The 14,805-nt window shown below is 42.0% G+C and overlaps 1 protein-coding gene across 2 annotated transcripts in view; it reads left to right on the top strand.

Annotated features, from left to right (window-relative positions):
- Positions 1–14,805, top strand: part of LOC140387977 (activin receptor type-2A) — a 233,995-nt gene that overhangs the window by 192,682 nt on the left and 26,508 nt on the right. The window contains exons 4-7 of one of the 2 annotated variants that reach the window (XM_072471405.1): positions 78–232; positions 9,186–9,209; positions 10,578–10,721; positions 10,840–10,983. In XM_072471405.1, coding sequence (XP_072327506.1) covers positions 78–232; positions 9,186–9,209; positions 10,578–10,721; positions 10,840–10,983 — 467 coding nt within the window. The remainder of the gene's footprint in view (positions 1–77; positions 233–9,185; positions 9,210–10,577; positions 10,722–10,839; positions 10,984–14,805) is intronic. The other variant, XM_072471411.1, reaches the window with a different exon arrangement.

The raw sequence follows: 14,805 nt of genomic DNA, 5'->3' as shown, positions 1-14,805 counted from the left end.
TTAGAATTTGTGTGGATTTTGCTGTAATATAACTCACTTCAGATAAAGCCTCTAACTATTCTCTCTTTCATCTGCAGCAACATCAAATCCAGTTACACCGAGGCCGCCACTGTTCAACATTTTACTTTATTCACTGGTACCCATCATGGGATTTGCTGTAGTTGTGTTGTTCTCTTTCTGGATGTATAGGCATCACAAATTGGCGTATCCACCAGTACTTGTACCAACTCAGGTATAGATCTCAAGTCTTCTTATTTGTCACTTAATTTTTGTTTGCTCTAATGTATAAAAATAAGTATAGGAAAGTGCTGTAAGTGAATTTCAAGAATAGCTTTACAGACTAATGCATCTGACTTTGATTTTTTGCCTGTTTGGAGTGCTTCTCAGGAATTCTGACATAGAGCTCCATCCATTAACAAACAAAATAATTGGCATGCTAAACTCAAGAGTCTAAGTTAATGATAGGTTTTACCATTAAGTAGAGCTCTGCACCATGAGCAGCAGTTCTTGAAATCAGTTGACTTTATTTATTTTCTGCCTTTTAGAACTTTCACCTCTTCATTTTTTTTACCTGGTTATAACCGAGTTTGAAAGTTATAAAATGATATGGAGTCAAGGCAGGCAGATGGAGTAAAGAACAGATCAGCCATGTCTGATTCTCACAATGGCAGAACAAATTGGATAATATTTATAATCTTTATTAGTGTCACAAGTAGGCCGACATTAACACTGCAATGATGTTGCTGTGAAAATCCTCTGTTCGGGTACACTGAGGGAGAATTGAGAATGTCCAATTCACTTAACAAACACGTCTTTCGGGACTTGTGGGAGGGAACCAGAGAGCCCTCGTGCCCCCCTCCCCCCCGGGGGCTGCGGGGAACTCGCTTGCCTACAACGGCGACTTTTGTCCCGTTCAAAAACTTTAATGCGTATTTGAATTGGCTAATTATCATTCAACAGAATTTTGCCACCAACCTCAAAAGAACAGCAGTGTGAATGGATAATAGCAATACCGCCTTTATTTCCTTACTATCTTGAGTAGAATTAACATAGCTTAGCAAGCGCAAGTTAGGTGCCACAATGCTGTGTGTGTGTATATAGTGAGCCTACAAAATCTAACCTTCACTGTTTTTGCTTGGCCAGTTCTTTTATACCTCCTGTGGGAAGTATAAAAATAATAATTTTAGTGGTACTTCTTCAGTGACATGAAATGCGTGCTGTAGGATCAAGCAGTGTAAAGGAGTGTGGAGATTACGTTCACACAAACTTAACCCTCAAATACTTCTTTCTTCAGTCGGTCAAAGGCTGAGCTGTCATAATGAAGGCGATGAAGAATTTTGTCATCCATGTCAACCTTCATCAAGTGGAAGCTCCCAACATATAGAAAATGGTCCACGTTTTCCAGAATCTTGTCGTTGATGGGGGGAGATTATGTGCTGTCGGAAGGTTGGCAGAAGGACCTTAGTTTTCTACGTATTTAGTAAAAAGCCCATTATCACAGCTGCTTTGGAGGAGTCATTGACAATGACGGAGTCATTTCTGTGTATACTGGAATTCAGTGACTTGACGTTGAAGAAGTATCACCAGTGGTGGCTTTGCAAGATCCTCCAAATTTTGTGGCAAGAAAAACAAACGGCCTGCATTGAAGCACTAATTATTCAAAACTGTTGGGTGGGACCTGTCGTTCATATACCTGACAGCCAGACTCCCAAAACAGTACCTCCACTCTGAACTTGATCCCGGCAGGAGGATCGCAGAAGCGCTTTTGTCATGTCCTCTAAGCATCCTTGAAGAGGTCCAACATCTCTGTCAACTTTTGGGAATCCCTGGCTTGTGACTGACCAAAATGGCAAAGCTTCATTCGGGAAGGTAGATAATATATTGAAAGGTTCTGTTGGGTACGCAGAGATGAAATTGAGGTGTTGGAGGGAGGAACAAATCTCTCAACAAATCATCTACCCAACCCTCCAACCATCATCTGCCCTTCCTGTGGCAGAGTCTACAGATTGCACATTGGACTCATCAGGTATCTCAGAAAACACTGAACTGGAGTGGAAGCAAGTCATCTTCTTTGGAAATCCTTGGAATTGAGGAATGATTTGTTATAATAGTATTAGCACTCAATACACTCATGACTTTAAAGAAAAGCCAACAGAACTAAAATTTAAGCTATAAAATACTAACTAATGTTGAAAGGGAAAATCTGAAATCAAAAACATTAAGTGATAGGACAACAGGGTTGTTATCCTTTCTAAATGTAACTGCGTTAATGTTTCAAGTGTAGATTCCTTGTCAGAACTGGCTATCAAAATGGAATCTTTAAATCATAGACTGATGCAAATGTATTTCTTGCATGTCAAATTACCAGGGTTTAGTCGTTTTTGAGTTTCAGGATTAGTATCCTAAATTGTTAGTGCCCTCTGCTGTTTCTTCTGCTGTTTGTGAAAATATGCAGTCTGGAGCTGTAAATCTGAAGAAATTACATTTCTACAATTACAGTTACGTTTATCATAAAATTGAGATTTTCTTTTTCCTTTGCAATACCTACATAAATTCTGTGCCAAATACTAATGTATATTATGTAGTATATAACTACAGAACTAGAATAGTGTTGTCTGTCTAATCCAAGGAAATGACACGATGCAAGATTTCCTTTTGACCATTTTCCATGCAGAGATTTGGAGTTGAGGTTCAACATAAAGTTGGCTCATTGTTTTTGTGGTTGTAAGGAGAATTTTTAAACCCAGGAGATGATTACTGTGTTCATGAACCATCTATTCTTACTATTTTCCACGATGATCAGAAATAATAAGCAATTCATTATCTCACTTTAGGCAACCAGTAGGTCATTCATGAGAGACTATGTTCTTGTGATGCCCATCAGGAGATAGGCTAATGAGAATATGTTCCTGGATAGAAGATGACCGGTTTGGTTGATGGACATATAGGTGAATTCCTGAGCAGAAAAGAGGTTGAGCCAAAAAATATCTAATTTCTTCTTATATATTAGGCTGGAGATGTTTGTGCGTGTCCAGTTAAAGGGATGGTGATGCAGCGATAATGTTACTGAACTAGTAATTCAGAGGTCCAGTCTAATGTTCTGGGGACACGGGTTCAGATTCCAGCATGGTAGCTGGTGGAATTTAAATTGAATTAATAAACCTGGAATTAAAAGGAAGTCTCAGCAGCAGCCTAACAAAGTTATATGGATTGAACCATGTAGCCAATGCCCCAGATACATTCATTACCATCCCTGGGTATGTTCTGCTCTAGCAGCAGGACAGACCCAGCAGTGGCAGAGTGTATGTCATCAGGAAGGAGTTGAGCTGGAAGACATCGACTTCAGAGTCTGAATAGACTCGGACTGTTTTCATAAGAACGACGGAGGTTGAGGGGTGACCTGATCGAGGTCTACAAGATCACAAGGGGCATGACTAGAGTGGATGGGCAGGCACTCTTTCCCAGGATGGAGGGGTCAGTCACCAGTGGGCATAGGTTCAAGGTCCGTGGGGCAAGGTTTAGAGGAGATGTGCGAGGCAGATTTTTTGTTTTGTTTTTTTACAGAGGGTGGTGAGTACCTGGAACGCATTGCCAGGGGAGGTTGCGGAAGCAGATCCATTAATGGCGTTCAAAGGCATTTCGACAAATACATGGATAGGATCGGTATGGAGGGATATGGCACCAGGAAGTGCTGAGGGTTTTGGCCAAGGGTGGTATGACCGGTACAGGCTTGGAGGGCCGAAGGGCCTGTTCCCGTGCTGTATTGTTCTTTGTCCTTGACTTCGGACCCTCTGAATTCTAATGGCATCAGGCCAAACGTGGGTAAGGAAACCGCCAGCTGGAAGCCACGTATTGCCCTCCCTCAATATTCCTCTGTTGAACACCACTTGGAAGATGCTGTGAGAGTAGCAAGGACATAAAAAGTACTCCTGGTGTGTACTTCAGTGCACATCAGGAGTGGTTCAGTAGCATCACTGCTGTCCCAGCTGGACCTGCGGCAGGTGGTGAGGGAACCAGCATGAGGGGAGAATCCTACTTGACCTTGCCTTCCGCAATCTACCTGTTGCAGATGCATCCACCCATGATATTAGTAGGAGTGACCACCGCACCGTACATTTGGAGAAGGAGTCTTTGTCTTCACACTGAGGAAACTCCTGTTGTGTGACAAGACCAATATGCTAAATGGGATAGACTGAATAGATCTAGCAGCTCAAAACCGCATTTATGAGGCACCATGGGCCATTGACAGCAGGAGAATTGTAATGCTGCTATGCAAATCCTTATCTTTTAAGATGATTATTTGTTCCGCGGTGTTCAACTGTGCTAAGCATCTGGCTCAGGAATCCTATCCTACCCTGGCATAGCAGTCTCTGCCTTATTCGCTGCAGAGGAAAGCAGTGTCTGAAGAGGTGCTCAATTCACCGGCCTTTGTTTTCTCTGAGCCCTCTTTTCGGCCACCTGAGCTTGTCATTTCTGCTCGACTCTTCCAAAACGCTAACGGAAAGTGAGCTTCCAGAGGTCCCTGCCATCAGTGACTGTCTCCCAGCTGTCGGTGTCTACATCCGTCATCATCTTATCTCACTTGCAGGTGTCCTTGCAGTTGAGTTACGGATACCCAGGAGGTTGTGAACCAGTGGCCAAATCAAGATACAGAAGATCTCTGGGATAACAGCCATAATCCGTACAGTGAACATGGCCAATCCAGAACAGATGTCATTGGCTTGGCCATATGTGTGTGTGCTGATAGGATTAACATGCTCCAGGATCTCGAGTTGGTGACTTTATCCTGCCAAGGGATGCCAAGTATACACCTGAGGCAAAAAAAGTGTAAACTGGCCTTTCCTCCTGCCTAACATACATTGTCCAGGTCTCAGCACTGCAGAGGTGTACATTGCGGTTGCAGATTTGGTAGATTCACAGTTTGGTGTTCCTAGGCAGTTTGCTGTTGTTCCACACATTCTTACTCAAATTGGACATAAATGCAATTTTTGTGTTGCGCGTATTGATTTCAACATCACGTGAGATGATGAGCATTGTCATTGTAGAGCAACTCGCTGAGAGCAAAGCTAACCAGCTTTTCATCAGTCAGACACCTTCTGTAGATGATCTGATGGCATATGACAGCAGCAAAGTGAATATATCAAAGAGTGTTAATGCCAGAACACAACTCTTTTTGACCCCACTGCGGACCTCAAAGGGTTCTGATGCTGCACCATTGTAGCTGCCCTTAACCACCATGTTGTCACAGGACGAGGAGAATACATTAAGCAGCTTCAGCAGGTAGCCACATGGTCGAATTCCTTGGTGAGATCAATGAATGCAATATGCAATGGTCTCCTTTGTTTACAGTGCTTCTCTTTAAGATCATGTGAATTGTAGATCTTCCAGTTCTGAAACTGGGATAGAGGTATTCGACCAAGATCTGTAGCCTGAGTAGCGCAAAACGGGCAAATACCTTTGTCACTTTGCTCAGCAGGGAGATGATTCAGTGCAGTCGCTGCAATTACCTTTGTTCTTATACAGGGTCACAAGCTTTTCATCAAACATATCCAGGGATGTTGTCCCATTCTTCCAACAGAGACAGAAGTTCATGCAGATGCTGCACGAGTGCTGGTTTCTCCATACTGGATGCGTTCAGCTTGAGAATGTTGAAAATGCAACAGGTGGGTGACTATGAAGAAAAGCTTTGGTGACAGTGCGAGGTAATGCTCAAGTAGTGATCTGTAAGCAGACAGATCCCTCGTGGTGAAATTATTCTGAGAGTGGGACAGCGTGTCAAGAGGACCAGTATCTGATTAGCACAATGGGGAAAGGTAAGTGTGGGGTGTGGGCCGGTCTTTTGCGGGCAAGGAAGATTGAACAATCAGCCCAGAGAGGTTGTGATTATAACGGCCACTTTTTGGAGTTGCTGAACAATAAATCGAATACAAAGCAAAGAAGAAATGTTGAAAGATTCTACACTACAGAAACTGTGGAACACCACAATCAGAGTATGGTCTGATTCAGTTCAATATGCTCACGAACATGTGAGACAGTTTTGACCTTATCCAGGTGAGCCAGGCATCTCCTGGGGAGTCATTTTTTTCCAAGGTAGGCCGGCAGGTCATACCAAAACCTTTTTAACCTAATATTCTTCAACAACTTCATCACTTGCGCATAGATTGGATGAGAAGACTTGTAAGAGTGACAGTCTGTTTGCCAAGTATGAGCAATTACATTGATGTTGTGGCCAAGAAGTTTGAGGAATGTAAAGAATATATGCCAAATCAGCATATGAAGTTCCTTCCTATCCTTGGTCCAAAATCGACCTCCTCCTTGTCCACGGCACTAACTTCATCATTATCATTGATTATTTTGCTAAGTACCCCATTATTCAACAGTTGCACAATACATCAAACCCAACTGTCACGCACATGTTTTGTTCAGTTTATTTGGTGTGCCTCAAGAGATCATTATAGATGACTTCACAATATATAGGAAAGCCATTTCAGGATATGTGCCAATGGTGGAATATTGATCACACTACTACTTCTATTATCCTAGATCTAAAGATCGAGCTGAACGAATGATTCTCACGGTAAAATTCTGAATTCTCAAATGTAGACCAAGCAAGAGTTTCACATTCCATTGTTACATCTGAGAGCAACACCTTTTAAGTGCAGCTATTCCATCACTGGCATAGCTCATGCTTAGCAGACCAGTGCATATCAATTTCCCTATTCTTACCCATTCTTCTCTCTCAGAAACTAACAAGAAACTTTTAAAGCTACAAGAGAAGATGACCAGTGCCCTATTAAAAATGCAGGCACGAAATTGCCAAGTTTGCAATTGGGACAACAAGTTCGCATTCAGGATCCCACAGAAGGTTCGTGGCACGGTGACGAGGATTTGTTCAGAACCAACTTCCTATAGAATTTACAGTGCAGAAGGAGGCATTTCGGCCCATCGAGTCTGCACCAGCCCTTGGAAAGAACACCCTACTCAACCCCACGTCTCCTCCCTATCCCAGTAACCCCACTTAACATTTTTTGGAGACTAAGGGCAATTTAGCATGGCCAATCCATCTAACCTGCACATCTTTGGACTGTAAGCACCAGGAAGAAACCCACGCAGACATGGGGAGAATGTGCAGACTCCGCATAGTGACCCAAGCCAGGAATCGAACCTGGGACCCTGGAGATGTGAAGCAACTGTGCTGACCACTGTACTACCGTGCTGCCCCCATTACATTACATACAAAGGCACATGTTGAGGTGTAACGAAGGAAAAATCTAATCCATTCCAGCTCCAAAACCATTGTGCAGTTCTATTGCATCTAGGATAAGATTTGAAATGCAACCAGGAATAACATCTAAGAATGACATTCCACCAAATCACTGAGCAAGAAACCTCCAGTCCAGGTTACCATTAAAAGTTCGGAGTGTACCAGCAGATTACATTTATGCTTTAGAAACTCAGTACATTTTTTGCACTTATGTAATGGTAACTAAATATGAATATGCATTGTAAATAACTATATTTCTTTAGAAATAGGGAACTATCTTTAAAAGAAAGAGGGATGTTGTAATTTTTTTTTTTTAGGAATATCAGCATGGCATCACAAGACGGGAAATGTCATGTGATCCAGTTTTTGTTTCACTTTTGCTTTGAGCACAGCATACGCAGCCTGATGTCTTCATGCTTTTTAACTTATGTAAACAAGTTCTCACGCTGTGTTTAATGGAACCGACAGTATGTTTACCAAATCCCTTATGAGTGAATGTTGCCCTGTGACTTGTACATAATATAACTCAAGGACTTGTATCATTACTGTACATAATATAACTCAAGGACTTGTATCATTATAAGAACATGATAATGATCAGATCTAGCTGGTGCCAGTGCCCAGTTCTTGGATGTCTCGACCACGCCTTGCAGCATGGTTTGCTCAGAAACTTATGGTAGGCACAAAAGGTCAAGTTATCTCTGTTCATTCTTATGCATCTTTCCCAGATGGTGATGACCAAGGCAGATTGACGTGCCTCATGGTCTGCGCTCACACTTGCTTTGAAATTTCCCAGTAGATGAAGACGTTCTAACTTGATGATTCTGCTACTAGTAGTGTCAAGATCCTCATCGAGAGTAGCAAATTCCTTACAGAGAAGCCTGCACCTTGCTCATGCAATTCCTCTGAGCTCTTTCCTGCCAGATGAACGTGCAATGTTTTTCTTTCAGTGATCCACTCTGAGCCTGGTCTCTTGTAGGAAAGCTCTATATTCAGTCTATCAAGTTCCATGGTAGTCACAGCTGCCTTGCACATGTTATCGAGTTACAAATGTACTTTCAATCCTGTGCACATGGTGCCGACAATCCAACTTGCCAACAGGCAACATGCCAGAAGTAGTACCGAAGACATGCTTCAGAACTAGCTGTGTACCTAGCCAAGCTGCCCCAGTATAACTAGTACATTGGCATCTACCTGACAATGTAAAAAATTGCCCGGGTATGCCCTGTCCACAAAGTGTAGGACAAATCCAGTCTGGCCAATTAGCATTCCACCGCCCTTGATCAGCAGTGTGGTGGCAGGTGTCATTATCAGTGCTATCAGGTGGAACATGTGCTGAATGGCTTGTTTCTATATTACAATATTTAATAATAATTATGACATCTATCTCCCAAAGCGATTTTTAATTGCAACTTTTAAATAATTAAAATCAGCATGAATAAGCCTTTGGTGCAGTCATTATTTAGCATCTTTGTTTTTGTTTGGATGTCAGCCGGGAAAATTCATTTCAATCAACATTAGTGTAGGCATTGATTTGGAAACCAGTTTTTAGTTCTGAATTTACCATTCAGACACACACTACTTGAAACAATAGATTTTGGATATGATTTAGGTGTTTGAAATAATTTTGCCTAATCAATCAATTTTCACCAACTCTATATAGCTTTTGGTTGTTTTCAGTCTTGTGTCCTTGAGGTTGGCACTTTAGAGAGCATCAGCTGTACACCAATATTATTGGTCACATGCAATCTTGCAGAAATTCTTTGTAGCTTGTTCCAGCTACTGAAACTAGATGCAGTTAGATAATATAATTAAATCATGTCCCCTCCCAGAACATTCTTCATTTGCTTAAACTACTTTTATCTGTTTTGGCTTCATGCTTTCTCCGAACAGTAATTTCCTTTGCTTTTCTTTTCTCAAGCATGCCTTTCATATAGAGATAGAGGTAAGATAAGTATGACTTGGAACTCTTAAGGTTTTTTTTAACAATAGATTATCTGAAGCATCAACATTTTTCATCTCCAATGCACTGAGGGAGATTTCTTTTTCAACTGTGACACTGCTGCATTAAGCCAATCATTCTAGTTTCAGCGTGAAACATTTACTATGGATTTTTTTTTAAACTGTCATAATAGTTGACTAAAATAATGGTAAAGTTCTTCTCTGAAAAAGCCTGTATCCTTACTATTTTAAACACACAACTGGAATACAGTGCTGCTAAATCTCAATTTCTAGCCTAAACTTTTAAACTTCAATTAAATCAACCTCGTGCACAAATTTGAAAACATTAAGTTACTGATTATGTCCTATAAAGAAAATGATTTCAACAATTATACAGTAACTTTTCAGAAGCAGTGTCCTGTGTCTGAAACATGAGGTGGAATCCTCTGCATGGCCCTTCAGTTGTAAATATATTTTTGTCATGCATGAATTATTTTTGTCATCCCCCCCCCTCCCAACATTTCTGCATTAATCACAACATGATTAATTGTGCAAAACCTGACCACCATTTTGAAATGCCACTTTTCAATGGATCAGACTTTCAGGGTTTCTTTAAAATGTTTCCATTAATTCACTCATAATGGATCATTTTTGTTCATAGTATTTGAATTGTCAAACTATTCCTCCCTTTCTGGTTTGCCTCATTGTTTATGCGGCAGCCAAAAGCACAGTGAATTTATAAACAATTACTAAGCTGTGCATGAGAATTTCCCAGTGTCTCCTTCTCCCCTTTCTGCTACAAAGCTTCCTTCACTATCATTCCCTACAATTCACCCAACATAGATGACATATGTGGAAATCCCTGATATGAATTTGTTGCAGCACTTTATGATACCAACTCAATGTGCTAAATTGAATTTGATAAAAATATAACTATAATGTAATGAATAAGTTGTACTTAGTGATATTTACTGTTAGCATTTCAGGTTTGGGGAATACTGATCAAGCAGTATCAAATCAGTGAATGGATATAAATAAGCTACCTTTGGCTAACAATCTTCATAATGAAAAATTCTAAATGTGATGCAAATTGGATAACATTGAATAAATTTGAAGTGAAATAGAGTTTAAAGAAAAATAACGGAATTATTCCCCATTTTACCTTTCGAATCTTTTTAATTTAATTCTAAGGACATAATATTTAGATAGCAGACCACTACAATTTATTTTCCACACTCTTACTGCAGGAATAAATTTGAGCCAATTTTATGGAATAATTTATGGAAACACTTCTGATTGATCTTTAATTTGCTTTAATACTCTTGTGTGCAGTTATCAACTTGTTCTTTAAACTTTATTTCCACCTTTGTAGGATCCAGGACCAATGCCACCTTCTCCTTTGCTTGGTCTAAAACCATTGCAGTTACTGGAACTTAAAGCTAGAGGGCGCTTTGGTTGTGTATGGAAAGCTCAATTACTGGATGAGTATGTGGCAGTTAAAATATTCCCAATTCAGGTAAAGTGCTTAATTATTTTCTCTTCACTTGCCACCCACGTGAAACATTTTTACAAAAATATTTCTATATATTTGTCCAGTAATATTTTACAGTGCTGTAATGTTTCTGTTTTTGTAGGACAAACAGTCCTGGCAAAATGAATATGAAATATACAATCAACCTGGAATGAACCATGAAAATCTTTTGCACTTCATTGGTGCAGAGAAAAGAGGCACAAATATAGATGTGGAGTTGTGGTTGATATCTTCCTTCCATGAAAAGGTAAAGTATTGTGATTTCTTTTGGAAAATGCTTTTTGGCTGTTTCAATAACAGGACAGAATTGGATTTCTGTTGATAGTCAAAAGTAATCACCTGGAGGTTGAGGGGAGACCTGATAGAGGTCTACAAAACTATGAGAGGCATAGACAGTGTGGATAGTTAGAGGCTTTTTCCAAGGGTGGAAGTGTCAATTACAAGGGGGCACAGGTTAAAGGTGAGAGGGGGAAAGTTTAAGGGAGATATGCAGGGTAACTTTTTCATGCAGAGTGGTGGGTGCCTGGAATACGCTGCCAGAGGATATGGTGGAAGCAGGCACATTAGCAACATTTAAGAGGCATCTGAATGGATACATGAATAGGGAGGAAATAGAGGGATACGGACCGAGTAGGGGCAGAAGATTTTTTTTAGGTTAGGGCATCCTGATTGGCACAGGCTTGGAGGGCCAAAGGGCCTGTTCCTGTGCTGTACTTTTCTTTGTTCTAATCGGCTCAGCTACCAATGAAATCATTATAGCCCTTTCTAGTGCTGCAGATTTGTTTTCTCTAGATACTGGTAGGCTCCAAAACTGATCATATACTCATTCCAGCTTATGATCTTGGTGCTTGGTCAAGTAAGCTCCTTGTTTTGAAGCATTTCAAATTATAGATTGATTTAGCCATATTGATGATGCCTTCAGAGGTGGTTTTCAACCCATCAAAAAAACTACTGACTCTTCCCCCCCCCCCCAGCCATGCTAGATACCACCTTCAAAAGATGGAGGCGTGACGGGGGCACACTGACACTGGGCACCCTTCTACGTAGGGCGCAGACTGGTGACACTGGACGAACTGACGAGGAAGTGGAAACTAGCCAGAGGACAGGAATTGAGACACCTTCAAATAAAGCACTTCCTCCGCAAAGTGACAGCAGGGTACCCCGGGGCACCAGAAAGCACACTACCAGAGGACCTGATAGGCACAAGCAGCGAGAAGGGGGGGCAATGTGGGAAAATATACGGATAGCTACTGGTCAGAGCCCGAACACCACTGGACGGGACCAGACAAAAATGGGAGGACGAACTGGGGACAGAGGTTGGATGGGGACTTTGGAGTGAAGCACTGAGCAGGGTGAGCTCCACCTCCTCCTGCGCAAGGATAAGCCTAATGCAGCTCAAACTGACCAGAACCCGAATGAGCAGGTTCTTCCCGGAGGTGGAGGACAAATGTGAAAGGTGCCAGAGGTGCCCGGCCAACCACACCCACATGTTTTGGGCTTGCCCCAAGCTTGCTGGGTCCTGGACTGCCTTCTCTGAGGCAATGTCAAAGGTTGTGGGGGTGAGGGTGAAGCCATGCCCAATAGTGACAATCTTCGGGGTATCGGAGCAGCCAGAGCTACACATGGGGAAGGGGGCCAACGGCCTTGCTTTCGCTTCCCGAATCGCACGCTGGAGAATCCTGTTCGGCTGGCGATTGGCAGCACCACCCAAATCTGCAGACTGGCTCGCAGACCTAAGACCATAAGACATAGGAGTGGAAGTAAGGCCATTCAGCCCATCGAGTCCACTCCACCATTCAATCATGGCTGATTTCAACTCCATTTACCCGCTCTCTCTCCATAGCCCTTAATTCCTCGAGAAATCAAGAATTTATCAACTTCTGTCTTAAAGACACTCAACGTCCCGGCCTCCACCGCCCTCTGTGGCAATGAATTCCACATACCCACCACTCTCTGGCTGAAGAAATTTCTCCTCATCTCTGTTCTAAAGTGACTCCCTTTTATTCTAAGGCTGTGCCCCCGGGTCCTAGTCTCCCCTGCTAATGGAATCAACTTCCCTACATCCACCCTATCTAAGCCATTCATTATCTTGTAAGTTTCTATTAGATCTCCCCTCAACCTCCTAAACTCCAATGAATATAATCCCAGGATCCTCAGACGTTCATCGTATGTTAGGCCTACCATTCCTGGGATCATCCGTGTGAATCTCCGCTGGACCCGCTCCAGTGCCAGTATGTCCTTCCTGAGGTGTGGGGCCCAAAATTGCTCACAGTATTCTAAATGGGGCCTAACTAATGCTTTATAAAGCTTCAGAAGTACATCCCTGCTTTTATATTCCAAGCCTCTTGAGATGAATGACAACATTGCATTTGCTTTCTTAATTACGGACTCAACCTGCAAGTTTACCTTTAGAGAATCCTGGACTAGGACTCCCAAGTCCCTTTGCACTTCAGCATTATGAATTTTGTCACCGTTTAGAAAATAGTCCACGCCTCTATTCTTTTTTCCAAAGTGCAAGACCTCGCACTTGCCCACGTTGAATTTCATCAGCCATTTCTTGGACCACTCTCCTAAACTGTCTAAATCTTTCTGAAGCCTCCCCACCTCCTCCATACTACCTGCCCCTCCACCTATCTTCGTATTATCGGCAAACTTAGCCAGAATGCCCTCAGTCCCGTTATCTAGATCGTTAATATATAAAGAGAACAGCTGTGGTCCCAACACTGAACCCTGCGGGACACCACTTGTCACCGGTTGCCATTCCGAAAAAGAACCTTTTATCCCAACTCTCTGCCTTCTGCCTGACAGTCAATCGTCAATCCATGTTAGTACCTTGCCTCGAATACCATGGGCCCTTATTTTACTCAGCAGTCTCCCGTGAGGCACCTTTTCAAAGGCTTTTTGGAAGTCAAGATAGATAACATCCATTGGCTCTCCTTGGTCTAACCTATTTGTTATATCTTCAAAGAACTCTTAACAGGTTTGTCAGGCACGACCTCCCCTTACTAAATCCATGCTGACTTGTCCTAATCCGACCCTGCATTTCCAAGAATTTAGAAATCTCATCCTTAACAATGGATTCTAGAATCTTGCCAACAACCGAGGTCAGGCTAATTGGCCTATAATTTTCCATCTTTTTCCTTGTTCCCTTCTTGAACAGTGGGGTTACAACAGCGATTTTCCAATCCTCTGGTACTTTCCCTGACTCCAGTGACTGTTGAAACATCATCACCAACGCCTCCACTATTTCTTCAGCTATCTCCTTTAGAACTCTAGGATGTAGCCCATCTGGGCCCGGAGATTTATCAATTTTTAGACCTCTTTGTTTCTCTAGCACTTTCTCCTTTGTGATGGCTACCATATTCAACTCTGTCCCCTGACTCTCCGGAATTGTTGGGATATTACTCATGTCTTCTACTGTGAAGACTGACGCAAAGTACTTATTCAGTTCCTCGGCTATTTCCATGTCTCCCATCACAAAATTACCAGCGTCATTTTGGAGCGGCCCAATGTCAACTTTTGCCTCCCGTTTGTTTTTAATGTATTTAAATAAACTTTTACTATCATTCCTAATGTTACTGGCTAGCCTACCTTCAAATTTGATCCTCTCTTTCATTATCTCGCTCTTTGTTATCCTCTGTTTGTTTTTGTAGCCTTCCCAATCTTCTGACTTCCCACTACTCTTTGCCACATTATAGGCTTTCTCTTTTGCTTTGATGCATTCCCTAACTTCCTTTGTCAGCCATGGCTGCCTTATCCCCCCTCTGATAACCTTTCTTTTCTTTGGGATGAACCTCTGTACTGTGTCCTCAATTACACCCAGAAACTCCTGCCATTGCTGTTCTACTGTCTTTCCCACTAGGGTCTGCTCCCAGTCGATTTTCGTCAGTTCCTCCCTCATGCCCCTGTAGTTACCTTTATTTAACTGTAACACCTTTACATCTGATTCTACCTTCTTTCTTTCAAATTGGAGATTGAATTCGACCATATTATGATCACTGCCTCCTAAGTGCTCCCTTACTTTAAGATCTTTAATCAAGTCTGGCTCATTACATAACACTAAGCCCAG

This window comes from Scyliorhinus torazame, chromosome 2, assembly GCF_047496885.1.
Source record: "Scyliorhinus torazame isolate Kashiwa2021f chromosome 2, sScyTor2.1, whole genome shotgun sequence".
Taxonomy (NCBI): domain Eukaryota; kingdom Metazoa; phylum Chordata; class Chondrichthyes; order Carcharhiniformes; family Scyliorhinidae; genus Scyliorhinus; species Scyliorhinus torazame.
This window is presented reverse-complemented; position numbering and strand designations above follow the sequence as displayed.